A 23772-nucleotide genomic window follows, 5' to 3' on the forward strand; every position below is an offset into this window, starting at 1 on the left:
TCTTCAAGAAAGGAAGAACTTAACCAAGATGCTCCTTTTCTGGGGTGTAACTACAGAGCTATGATAGATACATATGCCACATCTCTGAATACTCAGCCCATCAGTGTGATCTACTGTTGCAGATATCAGGGATGTAATGTACACACTTAATGCAGTATCATCAGCAAGGTGGTGAAAAATAGGACTAAAAAGAACCTCAGGAGGTCAGTTAATCTACTGCCCTACTCAGCAGGATCATTGTTGACTAAATCAGTGGGAGCCAACTGGTTTTGGCAGACATAGCCCCACACCCTCCCTGTGGCCACTCCAATCCCCTTTCCCTGCCTTGTCTGCTGCTCTGCTTTCTGCCACTGTGCCACCTGTCCCCTTCCCAATCTGCTGCATGCCACACACACACACAAGCTGTGTGCCCCATTTAGGACACACATACGCAGGTTGGCCACTGCTGATCTTAGCTGTCCCAGCCAAGTGTTTGTCTAACTCATTTGTAAAAATGTCCAAGGATGGAGATTACACTCTGAAAAACTTGTTCCAATACTTTAACCATACCCTCGTAGCGAGAGTCTCCAACCTAAATTGCACTTGTTACAATTTAAGACCACTGTTCCTTGTCCACTCTCTTGCAGCCATGCAGAACAGACCATCACTAATCTCTTATATAACCACCCTTCGGGCATTTGAAGACTGTTATCAGATCCTCACCCTCCCCATCCAGTCTCTTCTTTTCCATACTAACCTTAGTGCTTCCAACCTTTCCTCATAAATCACACTGCTGAGACCCCTATAGTCTCTGTTGCTCTCTGCTGGGCTCTTTCTAATCAAAACTAGACACAATATTCCAGCAAAGGCCTCACCAGTGCTGAATACAGGGGAAGACTCACTTTTGTTATAACAGCCCACCCTTGACTCAACGCTATGACTCCCGGGCTGTTTTCTGAAGTAGTGATGCCCAACCAGTTCCCATGTTTTTGTGCTTCTGATTGTGGCATTCTATGGACAGGACTTTGCAGTTGTCTTTATTGGATTTCATCCAATCTGGAACCATTCCTTTCATTTATCAAGGTTATTTTGGGTTCTAGTCTTGTCCTCTAAAGTATCTGCTACTCCACATATTTTGGTGTCATCTGCTAATATATCAAGTGTGCACTCAATCCCATCTGCCAGATCAGCATCCTTCAGGTATCCCCCCAGAGAGAGTCAGCTGCCTGTGTTAACCTGAAGTGAGGCAGAAGGCAGGGCAGGATGCTACCTTAGATGCTTCTGAGGGGCATGAGCTTTAGCAGACAACAACCTACTTCATCAAATATGAATGTAGTCCTCTCAAGTACAGCTCATTATGAATGCAGGTGCAGAGAGCAGGGGTTCGAAAGAGAAGGATATTTAAATACGAAGGATAAGGGACCAGGGGAACTGCTGAGAGGTGTAGGTGGATTGAATAGGTGAATAGGGATAAGTAAGGCAGTTAACTCAACGAACAACATAGGGCTTAAAAAAGGAGTTGCTCTTGAGCCCATGCTTAACACAGTGCAGTCTGGATGATTTCTTGTTCTGTAATGTCATGTTAGGAATGGACAGCCACCCCCCCACTGGCACCCTCCTCCCCAGTGCCACTTGCCATATCCTCCCAGTTAAATGGAGCTGTTACTATTCTTTGAACATGGGGATCCAAGCAGTGATTTTCAACCCCTTGTTCACACACTGGTGAACAAAGGGTAGGCTCTGCAGCAGTTAGCTGCCTGCAGCTCCCCAAAATTCAGCAGAACAGTAAGAGAGGCTCCTGTCTCTCCCTGTCTACCATAGACCAGAGCTTAGGTGCCTGTCTTTACTTCTTCTGTATACCAGGCTCTTGGCACCTCAGTTCCCCACTGGGGTATTATAATAGTACCCTTCTGTGTCACCTGGGCATTTTGAGGATAAATACATTAAAGTCCATGAGGTAAGTTGACTTGGATAGGATTTAGGAATCTCACTCTGAAGCCTTGGATAGTAGGCATTTGTCTGTCTTGCAAGAGAAGGATTACACTGAGTGAGACATCAGCCTCACTTAAAAATAAAGTGAACTGGAGTGACCTCTCCAGCACACAAAAGCCTAGACAGTGGATATGGAGACACAGCCATTTTGGATGTTTCCACACACTTGGTGAGACAGCCTTGGATAATGGAGTAAGAAAGGCTATATTAAGTACCAAAAACACACAGCACTTCCCAGCTGCCCGCTGCTTTTCATTTTCAAGGTTAATTTCACACTGTGACATTCTCTTCATAGAAAAGCAAAACAAGGTAGAGCTTGGTGCAATTAGACTTACATCAAGTGAACAAACTTTCGTGCTCTCTGTTTCACAAAAGCAAGGGTCACTTCTTTGGGAAGCCCCTGCATATAGTACTCGCAAGTGCAGTGCACAGCCCAAGAAGGCTAATAGTTAGTAGGGCTGCACAAAATTTTGCCCACCGTTTTGTTCTGACACTGTTTCGACCAATTTCAAGGTCAAAACAGCAAAATTGAAATGAAACAAAGGCCATTGAAATATCCTTGAAACCAAACGAGGCTAGTCGAAATGATGCAACCATAGGCTGGGGATGGGAGGTCAGGCAAGCTGGGCTGACTTCCCATCCCCCACACTAGATCGTGCCAGGGCCAGGAGGCAGCCCAGCTGGGCTGCTTCGTGGGGCCCCGTGCTATATCACACTGGGGGCAGAGCCAGCCCAGCTGGGCTGCTTCCGGGGCCCCGCACTAGATCGCGTAGTTGGGCTGCCTCCTGCCCCCGATGCAATCTAGTGTGCGGCCCCGGCAAGTGGGGCAGTTGGGGTGCCTCCTGCCCCCGGCACAATGTAACACAGGGCCCCAGGAAGCAGTCCAGCTGGGCTGCCTCTGCCCCCAGCACGATCTAGAGCGGGGCCCCGGGAAGCAGCCCAGCTGGGCTGCCCCCTGCCCTCGGCATGTTCTAGCACGGGGGACAGGGGAGCAGCCCAACTGGGCTGCCTCCACCCTGGGCACAGTGTAACACTGGGAATGGGAAGTCAGCCCAGCTGTTCTGACCCCATCCCCAGCAAAATTTGAAACAGTGTCAAAACAGCCTTTCTGTTTCGACAGAATGGAATGGAACAGCTGTTTTGACTTTAAATGAAATTCGAGACGAAACACTATTCCGTCGAACCGTTGAAACACAAGGCGACACGGAACAGTGCCATTTCGCACAGCCCTACAGTTAGCTCTCCTAGCATTTTCTTACAACATACAGAAGTGAAGGCAGGCACAGTTCTTTGGTTAAATAATATATGTTATCTTTTTATTAGACCAACTAAATAGTTGGAAAAAAGTTCTTTGCAAATTTCTGGGCACAAACACCCTTCCTTAGGCATTGGGAGACTGTTGCTGTTCTGCATTCTCCAAGGTGGAAAAGAAACTAAGGTAAAGGAGAAGTCTGTGAAATGCAAATGCGTGGAAATTTGGAAGACAAAGAGTAGAGACAGGAGGGGAGGGAGGAAGGGGGGGGGAATATGTGAAGGAATGCAAGTAGTGAATGTGTTTTCTCTTGCTGAAAATTATTTCAAAGCCGTTATCTTCACTTTAAAAGTAATTAACTCTTTCTTCTGAGGCAGACTCGATCATTCCATGGCCTGTGTCTCAGAAATGCATAGGGCTCAGTGCTTTTAAGCACCAGGTAATTTTTTCCACCTCACCAGCAACCTGGTATTTTATCTACCACTAATTGTTTCCGTCCTTGTCTACTGACTGGCATCACTTTCTCTACCTCTGCATTGTTCCTTGCTTACCACCCTTCCATAAGAATATACGGTCTGTGTTTAGCTTCTTGGAACAATGTAGACAACCATAAAGACACCGAATGATGTCACTCGATGTCTCAGCCACTTTTGCTGACATTGGATTACAATTTGTCTTTAGAGGATCCAACAAACTCTTTTGCCTGAGGGTCAGGAGCATAATATGCAGCACTGTACTTTGTTCCTTGAAACCTGTTATTAAATTAATGCTATAATAAATTAATGTATAATTAGCATGGCCAAGAATGCAGATCTCTTCTGTTGCTTTTTTGTAATGAGTGATGCTTGCTTTAGCTGAAATGCTCATTAGCAAAATGTAAATAGCTTTAAAGACCTTAATCATGGCCTTTTAATGTTCCCCAATACTATGTAGCTGAGGTATTGTGGGCACTTTAAAAACAAAGGTGCTAAAGGCAGTAGGTTTTATTACATGGGCCCAGCGTACAGTAGTCTTCATGCTAAACAGCTAAATCATTCTGTCTACTTGGAGCTTACCCAGTGCCAACTCTGGAAGTGAGACCTTTGCAGCTCCAAGATGCTCCAGATGTGCAGCTCTTATTTCATCTCCATTTAGCAACCATCTTTATTTACAAGTCAGGAAGCTTCTGTAGCTGGCGGAAACATGCACAAACTTTACCTTTCGGGATTTTTCTTCCCTTCTTTTGCCACTGTTTTCACTTGAGGTAGAATTGTTTTGTTTTTGTTATAAAACAAGTCCTGGCTAAAACTCAATGGCTTCCAGTTCAATTTCTTCAGTTCTTTCTGCAAATAAAAGGATGGTGTTATTGATCCAGAAAAAAATCGATTGGAACATCCCAAAATTAACAACTCAGCTGATGTTCATAGCAGAAGCCTTTAGTGTCCTTCAATATTAGTGCAAAATCATATGATTATGATAGAATTGTACCTTTAAAATATAACGAGTCTATGTTTTTTAGTTAGCCTCATACAATGCCACTCTCAATTCTTAAAAATGTAAGTAATACAGGTTCCTTCAAAGAGGAGACTAAATGAGACACCATTCTTTGTTGTGACTGGAATGATTTGATTCGAGTCCAAGGCTGCTCAACAGGCCTGCTCTCTACCTCCAAGTGCTCAGAGCTCTGGCTAATGCAATGTCAGCTGTAGCTGACTTCTGAAAGCTCATCAATATTGCTTGTTTCTCTGAAACAACTCTTGAATTATTCCTGAGGGACTTGCAATCAAAGCAATAGTAAATCATGTTTTGGAGTGCTTTAACATCAGTGCTTTGATGGGATATGGAGGAATTGGTGAGCTCTGATCTTTGGTTAGCTGCTACAACAAATCCTGTTGGTCTGTCTTCTGCATCTATGCACAAAGGGCACCTATCATATATTGTATCCCAGTCCCTCAGGCACTGATCAGAAAATCATTTAGGTTAAGACTGGGCAACTGATCTCCCCACCCACACCCCCACAAAGCCTTTTATTCTGGGATCCTACAGATGGACAAACCCATTCTCCCACCATCAGTAATGAGATTTTTCCCCAGGACAATAGGGGCTAATTAGAGTTAACTGTTATTCAAGCTGCATGTGTAAATGACTGTCCCAGCCCTGGTTTGTTTGGAGTCAATATCCAGACAAATCCATCATCTGTTTTTTGCCTTCCTTAAAGCAGTACAGTGAGTGTTAGGGGCTCTTAGAGCAAGGGTTTTCAGCTGCTACAGAATCTCACGGACATATTTGTTGTGTGGGCTGTGGAAACCTCTTACCCAAGTCGTGGAAGTAAAGCATAGAAAATAAATAATTAGCCAAAGATTCTTTAGCATTAATCGACTTTAGCAGACTTAAAAAGTGGCTGGGTTATGATACTTAAGATACTTACACTGTCTTCACCTGTCTTGTTAAAGACTTGTCACTGAAGCATTTGTCCTCAGAAGGAAGGGGACAGAGGTGTGGGAAGAAACTTCCTTCTGGAGGAAAAACCTACTTCATAGTAGTAGTAGCTACTTGCTGTAGCTAGAGCTGATAGCAAAGAACACTAGCTTGTTACTCTATGAGTTTCACCTGAAAAGCTCTCTACCAGTGCAGGTGTATTCCCTTCAGCAAGCAGGCAAGCACCCCCTGCTCTTTTTTTCAGTCTACCAGTAGGAATTATCACCCTTCCTTAACCTCTATTAAAGGTCTGATATTGAGGATCAGTGATTCTTATTAACATCGGTGGGAGGCATCAGTGCTGAATTTGGGATCTTATGATAACTGAACAAACGGTCAAAATTTTGATAAGACAACATCCTATCAGGGTTATTTACCCCCAGAGATAGTTACCTTCTAGCTTGCGCCTCTGCTTCTGGTATAGATGCACCGACTTATTACAAAGCCACATGAAGCAGACTAAAATGGCAGACACAGCAGTAAGAAACGCAAAGAAGACAGCTACAAAATGTAAATCTTCATAGATAATCTCTAAGGGGGGAAAATGTAACATCATGAAGACGATCATTGGCACCTTTACATTTCACTGGTAGAATAAAAGAATTCCTGAATCATTCATACCATAAACATTTAATATGATGGTGCCATAAATGTTGGTTCCCAATTCTTCTGTTACAGTGACAAAGTAGTAACCGGCATCTCTCACACCCACATTCAGAAGCTGTATTGAGCCATTGTCATAAACAGTCACTCTATCCATGTAACTTTTGGATATGTTGGTATAAATCCCAGTTCTCCACTCAACAATTTTTGTGGTGCCCCAACTCGACACATGCTTCCATTCAATGGTGGCAACGCCTTTGTAAAAATACTCAACTGAAAGCAGGATGTTTTGGGCCACAGTTGCGTTTATGTTGGGTTGCGGGACATATAGCGATGCTCCTCCCTGAGCTGAAAAACAAATACGGTTTGGGTGATGAATAATGATGCAACATCATGGCAAATATAATAGACAATGATGGCAGTCATACATTACAGTAATCAGCATGAAATAAAGGCTGACAGTCAGATACAGATCTGATTTCAGGCAACTGCAAGATAAGCCTAAATATTCCATGCACGAGGCTTAATTATGGGCATAGACTTCCTCCTCTGAAGTTCAGTGAAGAGAGGTCCAAAAGAGTAGTGAATTTTCCTTGCTCTGGCATTTGGGAGTCCAAATGGAACCACTTTGGAGCAGGCTACTTTTCAGAGGGTGCATTTCCAGAAAGCCCCCCCATTTTAGGATGCCTCATGCTCAGGGCTCAGAATCACCAGTTGCCAGCAGATAGCACGGCTTTTGTTCTCTTCATTTGGTATTGCGTTCAAATGTACAGAGGGGTACCTGCTAATTTTGCTTCCTGATTTATTTTTAAGATACCTGTCTCGGGTACCTCCATGGGCCCTGTCACTATAGTGCCTGAGCCTCTCACAATCTGTGCATGGTTTTATCCTTGCTGCACTCCTTTGAAAATCAAAAGTGATTTGACCAAGGTCATAAAAGAGGCTTAGGGAAATTAATCTGGGTTTCCCAAGTCTAACATGCTAAGCAGTAGGTAACCCTTCTTTACAAATGCGGAATCATTTCGCACAGGAGTTCTGTGGCCTTTGCAGAATGTGCACAGCACCAAAAGAGAGAAAAATCTTATCCCATGGCAATGACCCCAAGTACTGAAATGGGAAGGGCATCTTGGAAAAAGTAATTTAATTTGTGTTTGGTTTATTTTAATACAGTTCAGTAGCTGGAAATGAGGAAGAGGGGCTAACACTATATGCCCAGCCAGCTCTTAGAAAATCATCCACAAGATCTTTGCTGACCAGAGTTTGGTAACCAGGGGTCTATAGACTTTTCACTGTGTGCAACATCTAGATGGCTCTGCTTTTGTTAAGTCGTGAGAGAAAACAATCAGCCAACAGCTCTTTTCCAATTTCTGTTGGTTTTACTTGCACTTTCTTTGGCAGAGAGAGGAAGACATGGGAGGCAGGCACTTTCCTATTAAAAAATCAGGTACTTGGCCAATATATTCATCTGAATTTGATGCAACTGAATTTCAACCTGCCCGAAATGCTGGAGAAATAATTAGCAACTGGGATTTCTTGAGCTCTAATGTCCTTCTTCAGGAGTATGGTGAAGCCAAGAAGGGCTCATACTGACCTGCTACAACTTTGAAACAATCTAAAAGAGACTGCCAGCCAATTGCACTGTAAACTACACCAGCCCCTGGCCCACAGAGCTGCAATTTGGATATACCTGAACACCAGTTGAGGAAATACTCCTATACAACAGAGCCAGCTCTGGACTTATGTACTGGTTACAGACCATGCTGCATAACAGCAAATCTCAGTTCAGATCCTCCTCCACTTACCACCTGAGGCTGGGTGTTGTGGCTCTGGAACCTGGGTGTTGTGGATCTCTTGGAAGCAAGGTAGTTTAGATAGACTGGGCAAGAATCAGCTATAAAACAGCTCCTCAGCAGAGGACAGAAACTGAAGGCTTCACTGCCTAAGAGTGACTTAGAATTTACATTGCACAGCACATCAAATAAAGACACTGAAAAGTAATGCAGCAAGCGAAGTTGAATGCAATTCTGGGCATCACTGATAAGTGGTAACCTGTGACAATGGGTGCACAGAATAGCCTTTCTGATCCTAGCAGGACCACTTCTGGAATAGAGGGGACACCTTATTGTTCAGCTGCTTAGTCATCATCTCAGGCTTCCTTTTGCAGCACAGGAGTCTTGATTCCTACCTGGTTGCAAAAGGGTGAGAATCCCCACGTGCCAAATAAGGCTCCATCAAAGTCAATGGCGTGTTTCCCACGTCTCCCATGAGCTTTGGTGGGGCTCGGATCTGTCCTATCCCTCCACTGGAACTGAGAGGCCAGGTGGAATAGCAAATATGTATAGGAGATGTACACTGAAATTTTAAAAGCTGTCTGGGTTTTCAGGCATATATGTCTACACTGCTACTTATGGCAGTCTTCAGGGCCACCATCAAGTAATACACCAACTACCCACATTTAAAACTACTTAGCTTGACTCCTAACAGAATTGCAGCCTGACCCAAGAAGCTCTCCTAAGCTCAGAGCTGTAACATAACTCATCCCTGACTAAGGAAGCCCAAATGACTTGCTTATGGCCGGACAGGAAGCCTGTAGCTGAAAATGGAAATAAACCAAAGTTTCCTCCAGCCTAAGCTCATGACATCACTGCTCCATCATCTTTCACTTGCAGCTAGACCAAGTGTGAGTGTTTCCATGAAAAGTAATAATAGGACACTCATTCTACAATGACAAATGAGATTTAAAAAAAAAAATGTACATGCTGGAAGAGATGTGGGTGGGTCACAGCTCACAGCAAATGTCACTGCTGAAGACTGAAATGCCACTGCCAAAGATGCTTCATCTTTGTGAGAAACAGCTCTGCATAACAACTGGCAGTACTTTGCAAGCCACTGAAAATTGCTGCCTTAGAATTTCTCCTTTTAAAAAACAACATGAGGAATCAAAGGGAAATCACTGCACATTAAAAATAGTTTTATTCTAATGAACAAGTTTTGTTCTCATTGTAATAGCTCAGTTGGGGATGATGCTGTCATCATTTAATCATGAGTTTGCCTTTAGTACGTTCAAAGATATTACAACATCATAGGCTAATGCTGGTAGGGTGGATTTGCAGCTGTTTGTAAAAAGATAGTATGTACCTATTTTTTCAAAATTAATTTGTGGTTGAGTTACACAGTTCCTGCAGTGTCTTTAAGTATAAAATAAAGTGTATGAGTGGGTGAAATATTTTGTTCAAAGATGCATGGAAGAAATATTGCAGTGGGTAGTTGGGCTAATGGACTTCATACCACATTTATGTGCAGACCTAACTGTGCAGAGGCACACAGGCAGACTTCAGATAAATAGTAGAAACATGTTATGTAGCTAGCTCTCTAGAAGTTGCAGCCCAAAATAATCTTTAAGAGTATTTAAGCTCTTAATATAATGTTAACATTGAACTCCCACTGAAATTAATTGAGGATGCGGACCTGTGGGTCTTTCATGATCTTCCCACATATTCAGTTTAGAATTGGTTTTCTGACAGATGGATGCTTGTTAATGGAAATACTTGTGATAGAAAGTTAACTTCAGGGAGTACCTATGCTCCTAATCAGGTCAGAATTTTTTTTTTTTTTCAGAAAGCTGTCCTAGACTTTAGAAATATTTAAAGAGGTAGAAGTTGTTTTGGGAACAGACTATAACTGTGTTTTGGACCCAAAAGTAGATAGGTTGGATAGAAGTAGGAAAAAAACCCAGAAAATCAAGCACAGCACTAAGATTATTAGTAGATATTTATGAACTTATTGACTCCTGGAGATATTTAAATCCAAAAGAACTAGATTTCTCTCTTTCTTCAACACCAGGCAAACCATATGTTTGAATAAATACAATCCCAGTATCCGAATTATTACTTAACAATGCTACATCAGCCAAAGAAGGCAGACCCCAACCAAGAACACTTATTTCTTAGACATAGGGAAAATACACCCAAAAAGAAAACTTGGTGACTGCATATCCTACTTGTTTTTGACCAGGAAAGAATCAGAACTACTAGAGATGAAATCAAGCTCTATTTTGCTGAAAATAAATAAAATTAAAAATAATATTTTATAGGGTGCTTTCAAGGCAGTCATCAGAGGTAGCCTAGTAAGTAAAGTGTATCACCTATGAAAGACTAAAAGAGAAGAAATGCGAAATCTTACTATTCATTAATTATCTTACTTAAAATTAAAACTAAAAACAAATTATAGTTTTACAAGCTGAAAAAGCACTTAGCTTCACAAAACAGCTATGTTATGAAAAGGGAAACAAAAGTGACAAACTATTAGCAAATTATTGTAAAGAAATTAATTTTAATACAATTATACCACCTGCCTGGAGAGCTCCAAATGATTTAGCAATTAGCTCAAAAGCCAAATGTGAAGAATTTACAAGTTGTTATGAAAATTTTTACTGCATAGATCCAAAAAATGCTAAGCAAATACATAAATATCTAATTACAGCAAATTTGCCTAGACTACAACTTGGGGATCAAGGTGTTTTAAAAGATGACATTAAACCAGAAGAGATACTACATATAACTGACTCTCTTAAAAATGGTAAATCTCCAGGCCTGACTATGTTCCCTTTGAAGTTTTACAACTGTTTTTAGAGCAGAATTAGTGTGCCCATTATCAGAAGTTTTTAATTAGATGCTGAAGGAGAAAAAAATTCCTGATACCCAGAGGAGACAGTGTTAATCCCAACGTTTGAGCAAGGATCTAACTGTTTTGCCGTGCATACACTTACATCTTTATTAAGTCAAGATGTGAAATGCTAGGGCAGGATGGGCTGCATCTCTCCCCGAAAGGTAAGCATGTTTTCCAGGTTGGCTGATCTCCTACGGTGAGCGTTAAACTAGGTTTATTGTGGGATGGGGATGCAGAGGTACAGGAGGACACTTTGACGTCAAGCCAGGTGACATGAGCAGGAACAACCCAGGTAAGTGACAAGGGTCCAGGCAAGCTTGGGAACATGAGGGCAGCACGAACAACTATAGGAGGTCTCAATTGCCTCTACACAAATGCTAGAAGTATGGGGAATAAGCAGGAGGAACTCACCCTCCTGCTAGCTAGCAAAAACCCAGACCTGGTTGGGCCTACAGAAACTTGGTGGGATTCTACCCACGACTGGGCAGTAGACACCAAGGGCTATGGTTGTATAGACGAGATAGAGTAGGGAGAAAAGGGGGGCGGGGTGTAGCGCTCTATGTTAAAGAACAGTACATGTCCTCAATGATCAGGATAGGTTCAGGAGAGGGGCAAACCGAGGCGCTCTGGGTTAGAATGCAAGGGGGTCGTGGGGAAAGGGACTTGACAGTGGGGGTTTACTACAGCCTGCCTCACCAGGGGGACGAGCTGGACCTGGAATTCTCAGGTCAGCTCATGGAGGCTGTAAAGACAAGGGATGTGGTTGTCATGGGTGACCTAAACTACCCAGACATCTGCTGGGAGGATCAGTCAGCCAGGTCTGAACGCTCATGTAGGTTTTTAGCCTGCATACAGGACCTCCACCTAACCCAGGTGGTACACAATCCCACCAGAGGAAATGCCTTGATGGACTTGGTCCTTGCCACAGGCGATGACCTGGTGAGGGATTTGCAGGTGCTCAACTACCTAGGTGTTAGTGACCACCTTCTGCTGGAATTTACTATCCAACACAGGGTGGTGAAAGCAAGCAGTAAGGCAAAAGTCCTTGACTTCAGGAGGGCCGACTGCAATGAGCTAAGGAGATTAGTAAGAGAGACATTGGGGACTTGGAGCTTCAGTGAGATGGGATTCCAGGACGGGTGGTTGTTCCTTAAGAAGACACTCCAAGCTCAGAGGGAGTCAGTCCAAATGTGAACCAAAGAGGGCAAGAGTGCTATAAAGCCCCCTTGGCTCAGTAAAGGCATCCAGGAGGTCCTGAAGGCAAAAAAGGTGGCATACAATCAGTGGAAGCAAGGGGCAATCACCAAGGAGGATTACACCTCCGTTGCTCAGGACTGCAGGCAGGCTGTTAGGAAGGCCAAGGCAGAGATGGATCTAGGGCTAGCGACCAGAATTAAGGATAACTAAAAGTCCTTTTTCAAATACATAGGGAGTAAGAAGAAGGGACCAGGTAACATGGGGGCCCTACAGGACAGGCTTGACAATCTGGTGATTGCAGTAAAGGAAAAAGCTGATCTCAACAAGTTCTTTGCCTCCATATTTCTGAGCAGGGACCAGGACAACTCCCCCTCTAGGATTATGGACAGGCTCAAGGGACACAAAGCCATGCCTAGGGTCAGGGACAATCTAGATAGGCAACTCTTGGAGGGGCTGGACATGTATAAATCAGCATGTCTGGATGCTCTTCATCCAAGGGTATTGAGGGAATTGGTGGAGATCATAGCAGGGCCCTTGGCATAGCTGTATGAGCTCTCATGGTGCTCAGGCTAGGTCCCAGAGGACTGAAAAAGGGCCAATGTGGTCCCCATTTACAAGGGGGGAAAGGAGGACCTGGGTAACTATAGGCCAGTTAGTCTCACCTTAGTTCTTGGGAAGACCTTTACATTATCAAGGAACACATCTGCGGGGGACCAGCATGGGAGGTAATGCTCAAGGGTAACCAACACGGGTTCATTGCGGGCAGATCCTGCCTGACTAACCTTGTTTCCTTTTATGCCCAGGTCACAAAGTCCTTGGATGCGGGCGTTGAGGTACATGTCGTCTTCCTGGACTTCGAGAAGGCCTTTGACACGGTTTCTCACCCTATTCTCATTAAATAAACTAGGTGACTGTAGCATTGATGCCTACACAGTCAGATGGGTCGCAAATTGGCTCGATGGTCACACCCAGAGAGTGGTGGTGGATGGGTCATTTTCAACCTGGAGGGATGTGGGCAGTGGAGCTCCCCAGGGCTCGGTCCTTGGACCTGCACTGTTCAACATCTTTATCAGCGACTTGGAGGTTGGCGTGGAATGCATGCTGTCCAAATTCACTGATGACACCAAGATGTGGGGCAAGGTGGGCATGCTGGACAGGAGGGATAGAATCCAGCTAGATCTAGACAGGTAACAGAGGAATAGGGTGAGAATAGGATGGAATTCACTGCAGACAAGTGCAAGGTGCTGCATCTAGGGAGAAGGAACCAGCAACACACCTACAGGCTGGGGAACACCCTTCTCATTAACACAGTGGCTGAAAAGGAGGTTGGAGTCATTGCTGACTCCAGGATGAACGTGAATCTCCGAAGTAAGGAAGCGGTCAGTAAAGCTAACCACACCTTGTTGTGAATCTACAGAGGCATCACAAGCAGGTCCAGGGAGGTTATCCTTCCCCTCGATGCAGCGCTGGTCAGGCTGCAGTTGGAGTACTGCATCCAGTTCTGGGCATCGCACTTCAAGAGGGATATGGCTAGCATTGAGAGGGTCCAGAGGAGGGCCACTCACATGATCAGGGGGCAGCAGGCCAGGCTCTATGAAGATAAACTAAAGGGCCTGAATCTATTCAGTCTCCACAAGAGAAGACTGAGAGGGGATCTGGTGGCTGTCTATAAACTCACCAGGGGGGACCAGTGGAAAATAGGAGAGACTCTGTTCCCCCGGGCAGCACCTGGGATAACAAGGAATAATGACCACAAATTGATTGAGAGCAGGTTCAGGCTTGATATCAGGAGGCATTACTTTACGGTTAGGGCTGCCAGGCTCTGGAATGGGCTCCCAGGGGAGGTGGTGCTCTCCCCTACCTTGGGGGTCTTCAAAAGGAGGTTGGATAGATATCTGGCTGGGGTACTATGATCCCAGCACTCGTTCCTGCCCAGGGCAGGGGGTTGGACTTGATGATCTGTTCAGGTCCCTTCCAACCCTAGAAACTATGAAATTATGTTTTTCATCAGTTTGAGCGAATAGATTAAAACAAACCTACCTAAGTATAATAATATAGAGCACAGAGGATTCATAACAAAATAGGCAGATGACTGATAATATTCAGAGTACTAGATCTCTTTTTCACTTAGAATACAGTAATGAACCTCACCTATTTTTGATTGAATCAACTAGCAGGTTTTTTTCCTTTTTTGTAATGCTTTTGGACTAGGAGCAACATTTCAAAATTGGGTATTAGTTCAATTATCCATAGGCAGTTGTAAATGGCCCCTTGTCAGAAAATTTTCCCCTTTTAAGAGGTATACATCAAAGATGCACATTATTGCCTCTGCTTTTTGCTATGGTAATTAAACTAATATTTACCCAATCAGTCAGAAATAATCTGAATATACAGGGAATAAACATAGGACAAGAGGAATATATATTAGCACTAGGCAACTGCCCATCAGGAATAATGCGGGGAGGGGAGGAGTGGGCAGGAATGGAGCGCTGCCACCCACCCTTCCGCGCCACCACCGCCTCCCAGGAGTGGGGAGTGGGGGTAAAGAAGCTTGCCCCACCATCCCCTCGGTCCTCCTTGGTCAGCACCCCATGCTGCCGCTGCTTCCTGTCCAGAACATTCTTGGAGCACTCTGATTGGTTGTTTCAGTCATCATTGTGATTGGCTGCAGAGACAACCAATCAGAGTGTGAATAAAGCATTACAGCCAGATAGACAGATAAACTAAGGCTTTTATTACTAGAATTATATGCAGATGATATTCCATTATTTATTACAAAGCCAATGAAAACACTAGCTGAACTACTGAAGGGAATAATAAAATATGGCAAAATTTCAGGATTTAAAATTAACTATAAAAAGTAAGATCTCTTAGACATTGTTATAGGACCAGATGTACAAAATGAGATAAAAGATAGCTATAAATGGGTAACGACTTAATTAAAATACTTACAGGCAAATTTACTAAAAAATGGCAGGATTTGTATAGTTTTAATTATGTTCCTTTAGTTTAAATAATTAAAATAGACTGTGAACATTGATCAAAATATGAAATTCCATGGTTAGATAGAATCACTGCAGTTAAAATTAATATTTTAGCTCAAATTAATTTTCTATTCCAAACAGGTAGCTGTTATAGTGTCAACAAATCTCTTTGATGATAAATAAATGTATTTAGGGAAATAAGAAACCTAGATTAAAAAATTCCATTCTGCAAAGACTTCAGAGGGGAGAACTGATGAGTCTAAATATTAAATATTACCAACAAGCCAGCTGACTTAGAAATCTGATGTACTGGATAACCAATTCACAGTAAGCACTGGGTAAAGAAAGAGCAAACATTCTGTCCAGCAGTCAAACTTAACATTATTACCATGGCTAAAGAAATCTTCCAGATCAAATTCAATATATAATCCCCGCTTTAATAAGAACAACAATGAAAAGGCAAGATAACACATATAAGAACTTTAGCTCATACACATTACCTTTAGGACCTATACATACTACTATTTAATTTAACGCTAATAAGGTAATAGAAATCTTTAATATCTGGGAACATATTGGTATTGTACACTTTGGACAATTATTCAAACAAAATGTACTTAGATCTTTTGAAGAAATATAATGTACCACAGGTGACAATAAAATCCCATTTTTCCAATAGCTGCATTTGAGTCACTTTTCTACATAATCCCAAAGAAAGGTAAAACTTCAGTAGAAATTGGACAGAATTTGAGAAAATATTGGTCCCATGAAACCTATGAAACACACAGGCCTATTGTCTATGTTATATGAAGCAATGTTAAATAGCCATATAGAAGAAAAAACATTGTTTATGGCAGTGGTGTTCAACCTTTTTGACCGGTGAGACAGATGGGCAGTGCCTGATCCCTCTGGATCTGGCGGGGCCCCATCAAGCTGCGCAGAGGGCAGAAGGGACATAAGGGCTGGATAGGCAGACCCTATCCAGCCCTTATCTAGCTGAGCAGTGGAAGGGGGCTTGGGTCGACCCCAACCTGGCCCTGCAAGGGTGAAGGGAACGTGGCACAGCCCTGACCCAGCCCTGTGGGAGGAGGAGGTGTGGCTCGTCTCCAACCTGGCCTGGCATAGGGAAGAGGGCAAGTCCTTTTATTAATTTAATAAAAGATATCATATCTACCTGAAGAACCTTGCCTGCCTATGTCCTTAGACCAGGGGTTTTCAACCTTTCTTAGTCTAAGTACCCCCAGAGGCTGGACACTGAGCAGGAGGGGTTAGCACGTGCAAGACTCTGAGCTGGGGGGGGTTAGCATGTGGCTGGACACGGAGCAGGGAGGCAGGGACAGTGCACAGGTGGGCGGAGATGGAGAGTCGCCACCTCCCAGGAGCAGGGCCAGGGCAGGGTGGGGGCTGGGGTGAGGGCAGTGGTGACCCTCTGAGGGATGGGGAAGCTCACTGAGTTGGCGTGTGGCAGCAGCCACGTGGGAGCTTTCCCACCCTGCAGAGGGGTGCCACTGCCCTCTCCCCACCCCAGCCCTGCTCCTGGGAGGCAGCGGTGATCCATCCCCATCCACGCATACCCCCTAGGACTGGTTCAAGTGCCCCCAGGGGTATGCATACCTCTGGTTGACAACCCCTGCCTTACACCAACACAGCTACAACCAACAACCCTGCAACAAAAAGGAAGAGGAAGAAGTGGCTTGTTAGTGATCTTATTGCTTTATTTAACAGAGATCAGGTGATAAATTATTTATTTAACAGAGAGCAGGCAATAAATGGGCTGGGAATCTTGGGTGGAAAAGCTATTGTTTGGTGAGAGGCTTATTCTTGTGTTCATTCATCCTATTTGTTATTGAGCAGGATTTTCTTTTTAATTCCTGCACTTGTTCAGGCCATTAAAAGGCCACATTATCAGTCATAAAGATTAAACAAATTATAGAAAAAATGTCACACAGCAAAAGGATATTTAAAGTCACAACAGTAGCTAAATGCAAACAAATTCATTAGCAGGTATAGAGCACTTATTACTTTGGATACAGGGAATGGCCAGTTAACCACAGTTTACTGTAGTTGAATTTCTTAATAGGCCTGGACTGGCTACATAAACACTTAATGTCTGAACAGGGATGTATCTGGAAGCCGTGTTGGTCTGAGACAAAAAGAAATGCAGAACTCTAGAACTCTTGGTTCAGAGATGATACCTTTTATTAGACCAACTAAGAAACTGCAAAAAAATATTAATTTGCAATGAAAAAAAAAAGGAAAAATATTAAGTTTGCAAAGAAAGAGAATTTTTTTTTGCAATTTCTTATTTGGTCTAATAAAAGGTATCATCTCTGAACCAAGAGTTCTAGAGTTCTGCATTTCTGTTTGAACATGGCTCTTCACTTCTCAAACACAGAAGACAAGGGGGGCCACTAGAAGGTGCACAAAATGGGATACTTACCGCATTCCCGTAGGCTGGGAGGAATTCGACTTCCATCTGCCCTTTGGCAGCCCACCCAAGGTCAGCACATTAAACAATGACGTGTTGACACTGGAACGCGAGCACGTGTCATGTGAGCACATTACCCCCCCACCACTCAGCGTCCAGCCGCTGGGGGTACTTAAGACTAAAAAAGGTTGAAAACCCCTGGTCTAAGGACATAGGCAGACAAGGTTCTTCAGGTAGATATGATATCTTTTATTAGACTAATAAAAGGACTTGCCCTCTTCCCTATGCTGGGCCAGGTTGGAGCTGCACCACACCTCCTCCTCCCACAGGGCTGGGTCAGGGCTGTGCCACGTTCCCTGTTCCCTCCACCCCTGCAGGGCCAGGTTGGGGTCAGCCCAATCCCCCTTCCACTGGCCAAATGTACCAAATGGCAGAACTGAGCTGAGAAGATTGGTGTTTTGACACACATAAAACCTGGATTGTGGGTTCCTGGCATGCTGTAGAAAACAATACATATAAATATCTCGTCCATATTTGTCAGAAAAGGCTTTCCCCCCAAACCTACCATTTCATTCCACTGCAGCCTTGTTTGCCATTGGCCGGGTGGCTTTGTAGAAATGAATTGTAGGGTAAATACAAATCCTGCAGCAGGTCTAAGGGCCTGGCAGCCAACTCATCATTTCCACGACAATAGGAGCACTGGAGCTAACAAATGGATTGTAAATCACCATTTTATAAAGTGTAGTTGGAGACAACAGTTGAGTTGTTAAGCTATGTAAAAGCACTCAGGTACATATCACAGTCAGATAATTCCTGGGTAATCAAGTCTAGGTAAACAGGCTTGTTTTTCAAGGGCAACAGAGAAACACATTTCTGTTCGAGATTACCACTGCTATGCAGCAGGTCAGGTAGTTATTCACACAGGTTGCCAGATTAAGTGACTAATGGGTTAATTAAACGAGCAAATGCACAGTCACTCTGTGCAAGCCCCCAAATTCTGCTCACCCGTGTGTTGCGCACAAGGATTTAGCTGGAACGGCCAAAAACCATTCGATTTTTCAATACACCAATACTTTTAAGACCTCCTGCTAGTAAAAATTGCTTGGGTGACCAACATCAAATGAAAACAAACCAAAGTAAAACCAGTGAAAGGGGAAGTCTCACCACTGAAGGCTTTTCTTTCTGGTGCACCTTGGAAATCTCCTTGCCCTCTAGGAGCTGCTGATAAGAAACCTCTCCTGGAAATCCTTCTAGCAGCCCTTCATTTAGTTGCTCAATTGGAAAGAAATACTGTGTTTTAAACATATTGGTAAGTTAGGAAAGGCAGAAGGTATGTCTCAGTGAGTGCATCTACACAAGATGCTAATGTTGCTGTAGGCTGCACATTAGCGTGGCTGGCAAAAACCGTGCTAATGCACTAATGTGCAGTAGAATTAATCTACTGGGCATTAGTGTCACATTAAAACTGATTGTCTGCACTAATGTGCAGTAGTGCTGGTTACTGCACATTTAGTGTCTGCAATGATGTAATTATGCCATAATTACTACATATTAATGGATGTGTAGTGACCGTGACACTAAAGTCATTTTATAACTCTGATATCTCCAAGTGATTTCCCTCACAGTTCTGTAAATTTTATGTTAGGGAAAGGAACTGAAGAAACCAAAGGGAATAACTCTCATTGGAAAAAGAACAAAACAAAACAAACAGCCCCACAATAATCTCAATGGGATCAAGTTAAAGCATGCGATTCCCTCTGTTATGCTAGTGAGCCCTCTTAGCCTTCAGCACAGCAGCCCAGCATTCACACAGCAGAATTGTTACTGTGTGTGGAGACTTACAGGCCTAGTGTAGAGACCTACAAGGAGGAAAAAACAGCTTGATCCTTGTTTCCAGGACTGCAATTTAGAAGAAACCCTCATCTTTGTCCTTGTTTACCAAGCATGTTTGATTTGGATTCACTGAAAGAGGGCCGCAGTGTGAATCTTACAGCAACACTCTTCCACGTACAGCCACAGATGCTGTGGTGCACAGGACATCCATTCACCCCTGCATGGCTGTCAGCTTCCTTGGTACACAGAGGAGAGTAACTAGGACCCACCAAAAGATTTGTGTAAAAGCTAGGGAAGCAGGGCTGGTCTCTGGTCTAGTCATAACTAAAAGCTGTTCTAAAGCATTTCCTCCCTCCCATCAGGTACTCTAAGTGTTATTTGGGTACAAGGCACATGCAGTCCTTTGACACTTACTTCTTTAGGTGGTATGCATTGAGAAATGCAAGGCTTTAGTTTTGAACAATGCATTTGCATGGTAATCATAACAATTCCTTTATGGATCAGCCTTAATAAAAATAGCAAGCACTATCAGTGTCTTGCTTTGAAGTTTATAGCTAAGCCGGGCAATGCAAAATCCAAACCTGGAACTGTATTTTACCATGCAATCAGCTTGGATTGGTTGAACCTGCCTAGTGTAAACACAGTTGCTTCTGCCTTGAAAGCAAATATTACACCCAAGACCATTTTCCTGGGAAGGGTTATGTAATGACTGTGTGCACATGCTGCTGATTTTCAGGAAATGCCTATAGCTTCAGGGAGATGCCCCCCCCCTCTCCCGGCTGACTAAATCCTGCATTCTGGGTTATTCAGCTGCCAGGGGGCCAGTGCTGAAAGCAATGTGCTGTTTACTGGGCTGTCCATGGTAACAGACAGAATCGGTTGCGTGCTAAGGGAGCGTGCAGAGAAAGGGTTTTCTCTGCCGAGTTGTGCAAACAATGGCTGTGCAGGGTTTGTGCCCGAGAAAGCACTGTGCATTGACCGTTACCAGCAGTTATTAGAGGAGTAATTTCCTTATCACCGCCCTTTAGACCCTGCTGAGGCTGATGTTATCAAATTTGGTCTTTACAAATGAGAAAAAGGAAAGTCTCTGAGGTGACATGACTTGCCCAGTCACACAACAAGACAGTGCCAGAAGTGGGAATAGAGCTTGGCCCCCAAGCTCCCATTTGAGGCTCCTCTCTGCTTGGCCCTGCTGCCCCCTGTAACGCTGTTATTCAAAGGAACCGGGACAAACGCAGGCCTGGTATCAGTCTACAGCTCACAGCTGAGTCACACCACAAAGGAGTTTGGCTCACTGCCACTATGACTCTTACCCTTTTCCAGGACAGCTCTGACCCTCAGTGCCATTTAAACAGGGTTTGCTTGCACTCAGTGGTGTGTCAATGTTTACAAAAGGGAGGGGGGAGGGATTTTGATTGCTGTCTACCCACTCTCACCCAGTAGGGTGTGGGAATGCTGCTGGTTTCCGGCTCCACCGGGTCACTACTCCACCAGGTCACTACTACACCCACGTGCTGCCCTCCCTGCCTGTGGGCTGTCACCCAGCACCAGGCACCCATGCCTGCATCCCTGCTCCAGCCCAGCACAAAGAAAACTGCAGCAAGATTCCTCATAGTCTGGCTGCTCTCCCAGGCTGCAGCGGGCAGCCGAGCCCATCCGATCCTTCATGAGACGCAGCAGCGTAGATGAGTGCACACAGCCGGGCAGAAGGAGCGAATGCTGCTGGAGCACTCCCATTTCTGTTTGCCAAGCCACATCCTGTGCAGCCCACACTGCCCCACTGGGTCCCTTTTGGCATCTAGGGCTGAAGCGTGTGTGCCCCCCTGCTCTCAGAGACAAGTGCTGAAAGCTGGCACCAGAACAAGGACTAGACGAGAGATGGCAAGAGAGAGGAGCAAGAGGAGAAAAGGGGGAAAAAAAGAGGGAACTGGGCAAGTGAAAGGAAGTGGAGGAAACAAAGTAGAAAGGGAAGGGAGGTGGGGAGACAGCGAGGAGAGAGAGAGGGAGGGAGAGCAGAAAGCAGACAGGCAACTCAGCCAGGACACTTACTTTGTAGAGCCCACCCAGCAGCCAGGCAGAGAGTTGCAATCCCCAGCAGGATGCCTCGTCTCCTGCAGCCCTGTAGGAGCCTCATTAGAAAGAAGAGAGAACCCCGGGAGCTGCATTTACCCAGGTGCGTGGGCCCACATGACAGGCTCCCTGCACCGCCTGGCTTGAGGGCTGTCAGGCCTCTTCCTTCCTCCTCTGCCGTCACCTCCACTGCCGCTGATCCTAGCCCAGACCCCGATGGGCTTGGTCTCAGGTTCTGGCCAAACCAGTTCTCACAGGCTTCTTCTCTGGGTCTGTCTTTGCCGGAGCCGAGCCTCTGCTGCCTGCTGCGCACACACATAAGCAAGAGGCTTCTCCCACGCTCACACCCTCCGATCCTCTGATATTGATTTAAGATGCCATTGGCTGAAGGGAGCAGCGAGAAAGGAAACTACTACAAAAGAGTCCTGCTGTCACACAGCCAGGAAATTAGCATCTAATGGACAGCTCGTTCTGCAGAGCTGCTGCTCCAGCTCACACTATTACCCCATCGCCACTCCAGAAATGGGCCAAACTCATTCCCGATGGAACTCTGCTGACTTCAGTGAAGTTACGTCAGGGAAGACTTAGTGCCACTTTCCTCCTCTGGGAGGAAATAGGCCACAGAGGAAATGGAACAGACTACGCTGGAAGTCACTTCTTGGCACAGACCCCTGACTTTGCCTGGCACAGATCCCTGACTTTGCCCTCCATCCACCTCCAGGCCCTATGTGAAGACTCTCAACCAGCTCAAGCAACAGCACTTCTGTGTTCCTTACTGCACAAAACCATCTCAACTACACAGGTGCAATAGAACCGGCCACCACCTGCAAACGCTCTGGGACAGAGGTGGGAGACTGTCCTAGCCCAGAGGTCACCACCACTCTCAGGCCATTCTTTCCCTCCAGAAGTCTTGGCACCTGCTCCTCTTCCTCAGTAATAAACCCTTATCAAGAGAACACATACACAGGGTGATGCAAGTTTATAAGCAGTTGGGGCCTGATCCTGCGTAGATGCTCAGTCACTCAAGGTCTGAGGGTTGGGTGGAGTGCCCTCAGACAGTGCCTCTGATGTGCCCAACCCATTGGCAATGCATAGGGGGTGCATGCGGGTGCACATGCACCCCCTGGAAGTGACAGCCGTGAAACCGGAAGTGCCAGTGGAAGTGCGCTTCCAGTTTTGCCGCTGGCTTGTCAATCGGCTACCGGGGGACCCTCCCCCTACCCGGGTCAGTGATCAGCTGCTGGGGGACCCACCCTCCCCCTGTCCATGATTTGGTGCCCTCCCCAGACTCAGGAGGCACCAGTCGCCCATGGCTCAACCTGCTGGGAAAAAAAAAAGATTAAAAGAAGCAAAAGCAACAGTTCTCTAGTTTCCAATTTGCCCATATCAAGAGACAGCATCCCTAGAGCTAAATTCAAGTCTAGCAGAAGCAGGGGCAGTTGCACAGAAGTCTGAAGTCCTTTTCTCATTCAGCACGTGAAAGGGTTATGCAATGCCACATGCACAACACCTCTGCATTCACTACACATATACAAAGACCAGCAGCACCCAGCATGGGATACCTGGCATCACATTTTCCTCAGTGAATAATATAGAATAAAAATAGAATTATCTTTTTCACTATGGTAACTAATATGATAATGGATGAACAAGAAGCAATGAAAAACATGAATAATCACAGCATATACATATATGCATTAGATCTCTTCTCAGTAGCAAATACACTGCTAACCAGCTTCACTGTTTCTGATACCCCTCATATTCTCAGTTTGGTTACTACCAGATCGAATTCACCTTCTCTGGAGCCTCTAGATCAGGGGTGGACAATTATTTTGGCTGGAGGGTTGCTTATGAGTTCTGGTGAGCTGTTGAGAGCACCACCCCTTGACACGTGCCTGCCCCCTGGCTGCCATTTTGGGAGCATAAGTCCCACTCCTAACCCCTGACCTTTGCCACTGGACATCCCTCCCCTTGCCCTAGAAGCACTCCTTTTGGAGCGGGGGAGGGGTTGCCATCTTGGAACCAGAAAAAAAAAAATCATATACTAAAAACCAAACATCTACTATAACATATTTTAATTTAAAAAATGTTTTGTTCTGATGTGTGTTTACGCATTATGTATCTAGAAGTGATTGCATAATAGCTCAAAATCAAGTCTTACTCTTGTATAATGTGTGGGGGGGTGTATTGGGGGTGTGATGTGTGGTTGGGGGAGTGTGTGGTTGGGAATTGGGTGTGGGAGGAGGTGTGGGTACGGTGGGGTTTGTGTGTGGGGGGAGTTGTGGGTGTATGGGCAGGGAGCGTGGATG

At 44.8% G+C, this 23772-nt stretch overlaps 1 protein-coding gene across 1 annotated transcript; it reads right to left on the bottom strand.

Moving 5' to 3' along the window:
- Positions 1 to 3206: 3206 nt before the first annotated feature.
- VSTM5 (V-set and transmembrane domain containing 5) lies at positions 3207 to 21824 on the bottom strand. The gene is made up of 4 exons (XM_059721326.1): positions 21443 to 21824; positions 6302 to 6631; positions 6074 to 6211; positions 3207 to 4545 (listed from the first exon to the last, which is right to left on the bottom strand). Exons 1-4 carry the CDS (start codon positions 21780 to 21782, stop codon positions 4505 to 4507), a joined length of 849 nt encoding a protein of 282 aa, XP_059577309.1. The 5' UTR covers positions 21783 to 21824; the 3' UTR covers positions 3207 to 4504.
- Between the last annotated feature and the right edge of the window lie 1948 nt (positions 21825 to 23772).

This window comes from Alligator mississippiensis, chromosome 1, assembly GCF_030867095.1.
Source record: "Alligator mississippiensis isolate rAllMis1 chromosome 1, rAllMis1, whole genome shotgun sequence".
Classification (NCBI taxonomy): Eukaryota; Metazoa; Chordata; order Crocodylia; family Alligatoridae; genus Alligator; species Alligator mississippiensis.

What these genes read in the sequence shown, in the direction of transcription:
- VSTM5 (XM_059721326.1), bottom strand. Translation starts at nt 21,782, where the DNA reads ATGTGTGTGCGCAGCAGGCAGCAGAGGCTCGGCTCCGGCAAAGACAGA. An exon ending in TGCTGGGTGGGCTCTACAAA is followed by an intron (nt 6,632 to 21,442) that starts GTAAGTGTCCTG and finishes TTTGTTTTTCAG; the next exon opens with CTCAGGGAGGAGCATCGCTA. An exon ending in GCAGAGGCGCAAGCTAGAAG is followed by an intron (nt 4,546 to 6,073) that starts GTAACTATCTCT and finishes TTTTATTTGCAG; the next exon opens with AAAGAACTGAAGAAATTGAA.